The sequence below is a fragment of the Delphinapterus leucas genome, chromosome 8, assembly GCF_059928025.1.
Source record: "Delphinapterus leucas isolate spDelLeu-1000000601 "Yukka" chromosome 8, BTC_Dleu_Yukka2, whole genome shotgun sequence".
Lineage (NCBI taxonomy): Eukaryota > Metazoa > Chordata > Mammalia > Artiodactyla > Monodontidae > Delphinapterus > Delphinapterus leucas.
The window spans coordinates 63,167,555-63,178,041 of record NC_143136.1 but is presented as its reverse complement, the minus strand read 5'-3'; the positions used below and the strand labels follow the sequence as shown (position 1 = coordinate 63,178,041).

General features: G+C 45.2%; 1 protein-coding gene across 1 annotated transcript in view; it reads right to left on the bottom strand.

Moving 5' to 3' along the window:
* Positions 1 to 4,974: 4,974 nt before the first annotated feature.
* LRP2 (LDL receptor related protein 2) overlaps positions 4,975 to 10,487 on the bottom strand; it is a gene marked incomplete at its 5' end in the record, with an annotated part of 157,359 nt that continues 151,846 nt past the window's right edge. The window contains 2 exons of the mRNA XM_022570207.2: positions 4,975 to 6,993; positions 7,171 to 7,242. Coding sequence (XP_022425915.2) covers positions 6,832 to 6,993; positions 7,171 to 7,242 — 234 coding nt within the window. The remainder of the gene's footprint in view (positions 6,994 to 7,170; positions 7,243 to 10,487) is intronic.

The following is a 10,487-nucleotide window of genomic DNA, read 5'->3' as shown; positions in this document are numbered from 1 at the left end:
CCCTTGTGTGTTATTTGTTGTTTTTCCCTTGCTGCTTTTAATATGTTTTCTTTGTATTTAATTTTTGACAGTTTGATTAATATGTGTCTTGGCATATTTCTCCTTGGATTTATCCTGTATGGGACTTTCTGTGCTTCCTGGACTTGATTAACTATTTCCTTTCCCATATTAGGGAAGTTTTCAACTATAATCTCTTCAAATATTTTCTCAGCCCCTTTCTTTTTCTCTTCTTCTTCTGGAACCCCTATAATTCGAATGTTGGTGGGTTTAATGTTGTCCCACAGGTCTCTGAGACTGTCCTCAGTTCTTTTCATTCTTTTTTCTTTATTCTGCTCTGTAGTAGTTATTTCCACTATTTTATCTTCCAGGTCACTTATCCGTTCTTCTGCCTCAGTTATTCTGCTACTGATCCCGTCTAGAGTATTTTTACTTTCATTTATTGTGTTGTTCATTGTTGTTTGTTTCATCTTTAGTTCTTCTAGGTCCTTTTTAAATGTTTCTTGCATTTTGTCCATTCTATTTCCAAGATTTTGGATCATCTTTACTATCATTATTCTGAATTCTTTTTCAGGTAGACTGCCTATTTCCTCTTCATTTGTTAGGTCTGGTGGGTTTTTATCTTGCTCCTTCATCTGCTGTGTGTTTTTCTGTCTTCTCATTTTGCTTATCTTACTGTGTTTGGCGTCTCCTTTTTGCAGGCTGCAGGCTCGTAGTTCCTGTTGTTTTTGGTGTCTGTCTCCAGTGGCTAAGGTTGGTTCAGTGGGTTGTGTAGGCTTCCTGGTGGAGGGGACTAGTGCCTGTGTTCTGGTGGATGAGGCTTGATTTTGTCTTTCTGGTGGGCAGGTCCACGTCTGGTGGTGTGTTTTGGGGTGTCTGTGGACTTATTATGATTTTAGGCAGTCTCTCTGCTAATGGGTGGGGTTGTGTTCCTGTCTTGCTAGTTGTTTGGCATAGGATGTCCACCACTGTAGCTTGCTGGTCGTTGAGTGAAGCTGGGTGCTGGTGTTGAGATGGAGATCTCTGGGAGATTTTCGCCATTTGATATTACGTGGAGCTGGGAGGTCTCTTGTGGACCAGTGTCCTGAAGTTGGCTCTCCCACCTCAGAGGAACAGCACTGACTCATGGCTGTAGCACCAAGAGCCTTTCATCCAGACGGCTCACAATAAAAGGGAGAAAAAGTAGAAAGAAAGAATTAGTAGAAGTAGAAGGAAAGAAAGGAGGGAGGGAGGGAGGAAGGAAGGAGGGAGGGAAGGAGGGAAAAAAGAAAGAAAGAAAGAAGATAAAGTAAAATAAAATAAAGTAAGATAAAATATAATTAAGTTATTAAAATAAAAAAATAATTATTAAGACAAAAAACAGAAAAAAACGGATGGATAGAACCCTAGGACAAATGGTGGAAGCAAAGCTATACAGCATAAATCTTGCTCTCAAAGTCCACTTCCTCAATTTGGGATGATTCCTTGTCTATTCATGTATTCCACAGATATCAAGCTGATTGTGGAGCTTTAATCCGCTGCTTCTGAGGCTGCTGGGAGAGATTTCCCTTTCTCTTCTTTGTTCTCACAGCTCCCAGGGGCTCAGCTTTGGGTTTGGCCCCGCCTCTGCGTGTAGGTCGCCAGAGGGCGTCTGTTCTTCGCTCAGACAGGACGGGGTTAAAGAAGCCGCTGATTCGCGGGCTCTCGCTCAGTCAGGCCGGGAGGAGGGAGGGGCACGGATGCGGGGCGAGCCTGCGGCACAGGCCGGCATAATGTTGCACCAGCCTGAGGCGCGCCGTGCGTTCTCCTGGGGAAGTTGTCCCTGGATCCTGGGACCCTGGCAGTGGCGGGCTGGACAGGCTCCCCGGAAGGGGGTGTGGATAGTAACCTGTGCTCGCACACAGGCTTCTTGGTGGCGTTAGCAGCAGCCTTAGCGTCTCATGCCCGTCTCTGGGGTCCGCGCTTTTAGCCGCGGCTCGCGCCCGTCTCTGGAGCTCCTTTAAGCAGCGCTCTTAATCCCCTCTCCTCGCGCACCAGGAAAGAAAGAGGGAAGAAAAAGTCTCTTGCCTCTTCGGCAGGTCCAGACTTTTACCCGGACTCCCTCCCGGCTAGCCGTGGTGCACTAGTCCCCTCAGGCTGTGTTCACAAGGCCAACCCCAGTCCTCTCCCTGCGCTCCGACCGAAGCGCGAGCCTCAGCTCCCAGCCCCGCCCGCCCCGGCGGATGAGCAGCCGAGCCTCTCGGGCTGGTGAGTGCCGGTCAGCACTGATCCTCTGTGCGGGTATCTCTCCACTTTGCCCCCCGCACCCCTGTTGCTGTGCTCTCCTCCGCGGCTCCGAAGCTTCCCCCCTCCACCACCCGCGGTCTCCGCCCGCGAAGGGGCTTCCTAGTGTGTGGAAAACTTTCCTCCTTCACGGCTCCCTCCCACCCGTCCCTATCCTTTTGTCTCTGTTTATTCTTTTCTCTTTTGCTCTACCCAGGTACGTGGGGGGTTTCTTGCCTTTTGGGAGGTCTGAGGTCTTCTGCCAGCGTTCAGTAGGTGTTCTGTAGGAGTTGTTCCACGTGTAAATGTATTTCTGGTGTATCTGTGGGGAGGAAGGTGATCTCCGCGTCTTACTCTTCCGCCATCTTCCCGGAAGCGCTGCATACACTCTTTACATACATTTTCACACTGGCCGTTCACAAACCACCTCTCTATTTCATAGAAGGTGCAGCTGAGCCTCGGAGATTAGCAGCAGGCGCGTGACCCAGCTCCCGCGATGAAAGTAATTGACTGGGAAACTGTGTTCTTGGCAAATGACTATCATTAGGGGACACTAGTTATCAGAGGAACAGAAATATGAGCCCTTCCTCTCTGGTCTGCGTAAGGTGGGGACAGCATTCTATGACTGGTGATATTGTTAGCTAAGAGAACTCAATGACGTCGAATAGCTTCTAGAGACCTGTTTATTTTGTCTCCTATCACTTATTCCAGAATATCATGGACACAAAGTGAATGCAGAAGCTTGATTGATTTTCACACGAAATGCTCTGAATTCACTTCCAGGAAGAGGCACAGAATTGGTGTCACTAAAAGCCCTCAGCAAGGCTGGTAAAATTCAGGAGTTGACACACCCAGGTGATTTTTTTTTTTTTTTTTGATCCCCACCTTGCGATGGCCGTGGTTAGGGCCACCAGCGGCACGAGGCAATGCTCTCCAGAGCTGGCCTTCCTTTCCCAGGCTTTTCAGACCTTTCATATACGTCCAACCTCTTTTCATTGTAAATCAACTATACTCCAATATAAAATAAAAATTAAAAAAAAAGAAACACATAATCATATGTTATCCTCAGTATGACTTGTGGCTTGTGACCTTGATGAATGCAGAGGGGAAGACTGAAGAGAGGCTGAGAGTTCAAAGGACGACCCAGGGCTACAGGCTGTGAGGCCAGGGCTCTTTCCAGAATGTGCATCTCTAACCAGCTTCCTCAGACCACTCCTTAACCCCAGGGCCTAACTAGCTCTCATCTTTGAGCCAGCCTGAGATACTCTACCTCAAAAATCGAATAATAGTGATCTTTTCCCAATTCAGGAAAAAAAAAAAAGTTAATGGATGGAATTCTCCACTAAAAGTTCTCCTCTCACATATTTTCCTTAAACTCATGGTCTCTTATGTCCATATGTTTGCAACTGAATGCTGGTAAGAACACAGGCCAGTGAGTGAGTGAGTGAGTGAATCAATGAATGAAGGAAGAAAGGAATAAATAGTAAAAAAAAAAAAAAAAAATCAATGGGAAGCCCTGAACAGGTGACCAGTGTGATTTGACAGCTTCCTATGGACACACCTGCTCATGGTTGTGATCTTACATTGTGCAGTAATACACTTCTGCTAGTAAAATTGTTCCTGCTTCATGTGATGAGATGCTGAATAACATCAGCTTTTTCATCCTCTAAACAGCACCCTGTCTCCAGGTTACCCCCACCAACCTTGCACAACTTCCCACCAGCTGCTCCGACTGGAGAGAGTAAAGCAGGGGCAGGACCTGGGCTGGGAGAGCCGACCAGGCAGGGGCAACCCTCCCACTGACGCTCTGACCCGCGAGTGCCAGCTCACATGGGAGAGAACAAAAACGCAGCAGCAGGCTTTCTGATTCCTTTCTGGGGAGACCCACAAATGAAGCTAAGCAGGGAACTAATTCTCGTTCCTTAAATTCCCCAGAATAATTTCTTATTGCCCTTAAGGCCTGAGACAAATATCAAAGCTGGAAATCACAACCAGTTTTGAGCTCCCTTTTACTCTTGACTTCACACTTCGTGGACTGATACGTCTCACGCACCCCACTGGAGCCCGAATCCCAGGCTGAACAAAACCCTCTCCAGCTGTGACCGTGCTCGCTGCTCTCCCGTCACAGTTAGATCCGAAATGGGAAACTGGCTGAGGGCCTAGGGTGTGAGGAAGGAAAAAGGTAGGGGGAAATGGGTGACTCTGAAAGGCAATTAAGGGGACCACCCGACCAGAGTTCAGGTGGAAACCTAGTTTGTTTTCTTTTCTTAAGATTTTTTTGATGTGGACCATTTTTAAAGTCTTTATTGAATTTGTTACAGTATTGCTTCTGTTTTATGTTTTTTGATTTTTTAGCCACGAGGCATGTGGGAATCTTAGCTCCCCGACCAGGGATCGAACCCGCACCCCCTGCATTGGAAGGTGAAGTCTCGACCACTGGACCGCCAGGGAAGTCCCAGAAGCCTACAGTTTACTCTCCTGAGCTCACCCCGCCAGGCCTGTCAGGGCTGTGTGAGCTGTGGATTCCTCCTCCTCTTCCCCCCCACCTCCCTGAACCCTGGGCATTCCTGGTTCCCCAGCTGCCTAGCACTCAAAGCCCAAAGCTCTCTGCACAGCAAAATACAACTGATTCGGGCTTCCCTGGTGGTGCAGTGCTTGAGAGTCCGCCTGCCGATGCAGGGGACACGGGTTCGTGCCCCGGTCCGGGAAGATCCGCGGCTGGGCCCGTGAGCCATGGCCGCTGAGCCTGCGCGTCCGGAGCCTGTGCTCCGCAACGTGAGGGGCCACAGCAGTGAGAGGCCCGCGTACCAAAAAAAAAAAAAAAAAAATACAACTGATTCATGACCCGGGCTTATGAAGCACACAGAACAAGTCTGATAAAATACACATTTATTAGAAATTTTTCAGCAGCATCATTTCCATTTGCTTTCTAATCAAAGTACATGTCAAATTAATTTACAATAAGCACTCAAAATACGAACAAAAAATATTTTGAGAACTCGGGAATAAAATCATCAGTAGTACATGTTTCACCCATCCATCCATCCATTCATACACTCATTCATTCATTGTTTTAAAGATGTGCCATATTAGCACAGAAAGCCAGGAATCCTACCTACTTAGTGTGGAAACTGTGTGTTCCTGCCACGGTTCCCGCTGTGGAGACTACAGCCGCTATTCAAGAGGAGGGCTACGCTCCTCAAAATGAACGATTTTGCCAAGGACCTAAAAAAGGCTCAATAAGAACGGTTTCCCTTTCTATTCATGTTCAACTGAGGAAATAAATAGTCAGTATAAGGAAATTTTCACACACAGAAACACAAACCCAGCTGAGGCTTTGCTTAACCGGTATTTGTTTTGCACCTTCCTTTATGAAGACACAGATTTACTTTCAGTTAATTCAGCTCCTGAGCTCCAGTTTCTAGGGTAGGTGACCACCTGAGATGCCAGGCAAGGGTGTCAATCACCCTATGGTCCATCAAATGAAATTTCATGCGATTAGATACAAACTCTTTGCAGAACACTTACACTTAATGACACGGGACTTTCTCAGACATTAAAATAAAAGTGTTGACTTGGCGGCGAGCGAGATAACGCACAGGAGACAGTGTTCTGGTTAGACAACGCAAACATGCACAAGGGTGGGACTGAATTGCTTTTCTACCTACTGCGTTATCTGCATCTCTATCATTACGCTATTCATCAGGTTACATATAATACTGAACACTGAGTGCTGATGTGTGAAAACGGACCCAGGAGTGGCCTGGATTCCCTTCCTTGATAATTCTATAGGGACTATGAATGGTGCCTCCTCTTTTGACATGGCTAAAGGCCCCAAGTCAATTCCTTTCTTCAATGGATCATTTTCTGTTTTTAAATTAATTTATTAATTTATTTTATTTTTGGCTGCGTTGGGTCTTCGTTGCTGTGCGTGGGCTTTCTCTAGTTGCGGCGAGCAGGGGCTACTCTTCATTGCAGTGCACGGGTTTCTCATTGCGGTGGCCTCTCCCGTTGTGGAGCACGGGCTATAGGCGCGTGGGTTCAGTAGTTGTGGTGCACGGGCTTAGTTGCTCCGCGGCATGTGGGATCTTCCCGGACCAGGGCTCGAACCCGTGTCCCCTGCATTGGCAGGCGGATTCTCAACCACTGTGCCACCAGGGAAGTCCCAATGGATCATTTAATGTAATGATCACCAACCAATTCAGCAATTCAACCAATTTCCAGGGCCTCCAGGAAACGGAGGTCTCAAAACTGAAGAACCCAATTCCAATTCAGCAGATACTTTCATTAGCAAATTTAATGATGTGATAATCTTTCCAAAATTTACAAATATACAATATATTTATAGCATTACCTTCAGATAGCTTCAGTGCAAAGATATACATATAGTACATTGTGATAATTATTTGTAAAAATATGAGATGAATAAAAAAGACACACAAGGTATTGTTTCCACAAATATTTCCAACTACAGGAGTACAGGGGAAAAAATATCTTTTTAATAAAGTACTGAATGTTAATTTTTTTCATCTGTTTGTAAAAAATATATGTGCAAAAGTGTGTTTCTAATTATTCCCTAAATAGCTGGCACAGCTATGCCTCAGAGTCTTCTCTAACGAGATTTGCGGTGTCTTTAAATGTGTCTTCTGTTGCACTGTAGGTTGGACTTGGGCCTTTCTTCCAAGAAATCTTATCAGGGGGAGAAGGTGATGGAGGTGGGGTCACAGCAGCACCAACCTTTGGTTCACTCTCCATCTAAGGCCACAAAGAAACAGGAATCAGCCATTTATTCCCCCGACGTGATGGGAAATGGTTTTGTGTGAAGAAGACAAATCTTGGCCAATTTGCTCAGAATCATCTGAGTGTATGCCTGATTTAGCAAGTTAATACTAAGAAAGAATGCCTGGGCTGAGAAAAGTTGTTAAAAATTACCTCGGAATAGAATGGATTTTCAAAGTTGGCATTTTGTTTCGGTTTTCGTTTGAAGATATTCCACTTTGTTGCCTAAGTGAAAAGAGGAAAGAGAAAACCTTCAGTAATGGAATTTTTTGGTGGGTTTCTTCCTTCTGCTTAGGTTTTAAAATTTCTTCTTACAGAGGGAGAAAGCAATTTGGGACCTGGGACCACGTGACCTGGCCCATGCAGTAAGTTGTTCAGTTCTTCCTCGGCTGGGCCCTGAACAGTAACTGAAACTCTTTGGGCTCTTTTTATCTAATAATTTCAAAAAAAATCCTTGATCTGAAGTGTACAGTTTACAGAATCTGTGCCCAGAGTATCTAGAAGCTTTGACAGAGCCAGGCAAGAGATTTCTTCAGGGGCTGCCTGAAAATTTAAGGAACAAGCCAGATTGTAACTCTCATTTCCTAAAACGATGTCTTGATCCTTGGTCAACTCAAACATGTTCTGTCTCGCTCCATCATTTCCTCCTGTAATCAATAATAATGATGGCAACAAAAACAACTAACATTTCTTGAGTGCTTACTATGTGTCGGGGACTATTCCAAGAGCTTTACAAGTTTCTGATGTAATCTTCCCAAGGACTCTGTGAGGTAGATGCTCTTTTGCAGAGGAGGAAAGGCAGTCACAGCAAACTTATTTAACTAAATTGTAGATAGAGGAGTAGGCAGGGCCTCCAGGAAACAGAGGTCTCAAAACTGAAGAACCCAAAGAGAAATCACCCCAGTCTATTATAAGTGGCCCCTGTCTGGCTGAAAAGCTGCCCGTGGCAGCAGTGCTGGCCACGGCCCTGCTGCCGGATGTAAGGAGACAAGAGAACAGGAGATGAGGAAACAGCCTCCTCCCACAGAGCTAACGTAGCCCACGTGTTTTATGGATTCTCTCTTGCTCTGTGAAAGTAGGCGGCCAACATGTGAAGGAGTGGGGAGCATGTGAATACAGGAGAAGTAGAAGAAGCCATTCACCCACATTTAAGTGAGCACCTGCTTGGCACGAGGGCAAGATGGAGACACTCAGGTCAGAGCCCGGCCTCTGGAAACCTACACTTCAATAGGGAAGGGCAAAACTCATTGCTTTGGTATGGAATGGCCACATGGAGCTGAGTAACTACTAACAAGAGAAGTGCGGGTGATTTTCATTGTCATCTCCTTGGGAAATCCAATGCATGTCGACACGACTTTTGAAAATGACAGGACTAAGCCACAGGACTTCACGTTCTTTGAGTCCTTTGAGCAGATTTATTGATGAAAGAGAAACCTGTGAGCCTCTCTGGCATATTAAGGTCAACCTAGGGTCATCCTAACCAAAGGCTTCTACCGCTTTAAGCCTCCCTGGCTGCTCTCTCAGTTCCCAAAGGCAAAGGTCATAGAAAAATCCCTGGACGTACCATGGAGGACAGACCTTAGAGGGTCTCAGCCTCAACTGATTAAAAAAAAGGAAGAAGAGCCAATGTACTGCAAAGATGGAGATGAGAAAGAAAAGGACTATAATTGGTAAACATTCGCTCTCACTTGAAAGACTCTCTCAGTGTTTTTGTTTGTTTGTTTGTTTTGGGGGTTTTATTGTTGTTTTTTTTGCAGTACGCGGGCCTCTCACTGCTGTGGCCTCTCCCGCTGCGGAGCACAGGCTCCAGACGCGCAGGCTCAGCAGCCATGGCTCACGGGCCCAGCCGCTCCGCGGCATGTGGGATCTTCCTGGACCGGGGCACGAACCCGTGTCCCCTGCATCGGCAGGCGGACTCTCAACCACTGCGCCACCAGGGAAGCCAGTCTCTCAGTGTTTTTCATGACTGATGTGCAGGTCAGAGGTTGCAGCATCTCCATCACACTCCCCTTCCTGCTCAGCTGGGAGAGAACTCTGCCTAGGGAAGATCACTAGACTCGAAATGGACTGAGAAAAAATGTTGAGAATATAAAATAGATCTGGCACTGCTGTGGAGTTGAGTCAGACTTGGGGAACCAAATATGTAACATTCAAGTATTCTGGTGTCTGTGGAAAATTAGTGTTCAAAATAAACTTTTCAATGTAGCTTAAGGAAAAAAAAATTAGTCCCTTGAAAATATGAAATATGCAAAATATGAAACTGGAAATTCCTTTCTAAGACAACATTCGTGTGTGTGTGTGTATGTGTGTGTGTGAGAAGGAATTAGTAAATGGAATATGAAAAGGTGGACAAAGTGACCTTTGTTATAAGCTCTCCTCATTAGCATCAATTTAGTTCAACTTCTATTTTGACGCTAACAAGCAGAACAGGATCCAGTTTGTGAGGTGCTGAAAATCCAACATGACTTTGCAGATACCAATTTTGTTTATAGATTATGCAATTTGAGAATAGAGATTGTAAAAAGTGGTAAGATTTCTAACTACCTTTGGGCTTTTGTTTCTTTATATTACTTTACAGAAGTCATAGAACCTTAAAACTGAGACATTCCAGATCCTATTGTTCTCAACTGGGAGAGCATGTTTGGGGGCCAGGGGCGGGGGAGGGAGTGATTTCTGGGATCACAATGCATTGGGTAAAACACTACTGGCACTTAGTGGACAGGGGCCAGGAATATTAAAATGTCCTGCAATGTATAGGATAGTTTTGTACCAAAAAGAACTGCCCCTCCCAATAAGCCAATAGTGCCCCCAATGAGAAACATTAAGACTCTAGTGCTCAGAGGTAAAGTAACTGCCCAGAATCAAACAGCTATATCTGAGATAGCTTCCTATGTGTCTGTTAGAACTAATGATATATTATCTATTATGTTTTGTATCAAGTTTATTTACTGAATTTCTCTCTGTAGACAAGATAGTTTACAAATTTCAAAGGCCCTGCAAACAAGATAGAGAAGCTCCATCTAGTGGACTTTTTTTCTTTTAATCTTCTGTATTAAACACTGTGCCCGGCACACTGAGGGCAGTAATGTTCGCTGGATGGTTAGATGGAAGATGGACAGATGGATAGATGAAGAGAGTGTAAATTAGTGCCATCTAGTGGTCAACATTGGTAACAAGAGTAGAGCTAAAAACAACATACATTATTAAGGGAACAAAGATATACACTGTAGAAAAATTATATTGCACGGGAAAGGAAAAGGTCCTCTATGTGCATCACTGACACAGTGAGGTCTTTATTCATACTAAGTTGTTATCTCAAATTAAACGCCTCTGATTTGAAGAGGCTGCGTCCAGAAGTCGGCTGCCCTTCTTTTCTGCTTTACCTCCCATGTCACAAGGAACATCATTACCAACGCAGTGTTAGAATGTAGCTTTACTCAGTGGAAAGTCTTTCAGTTTATGATAAAATT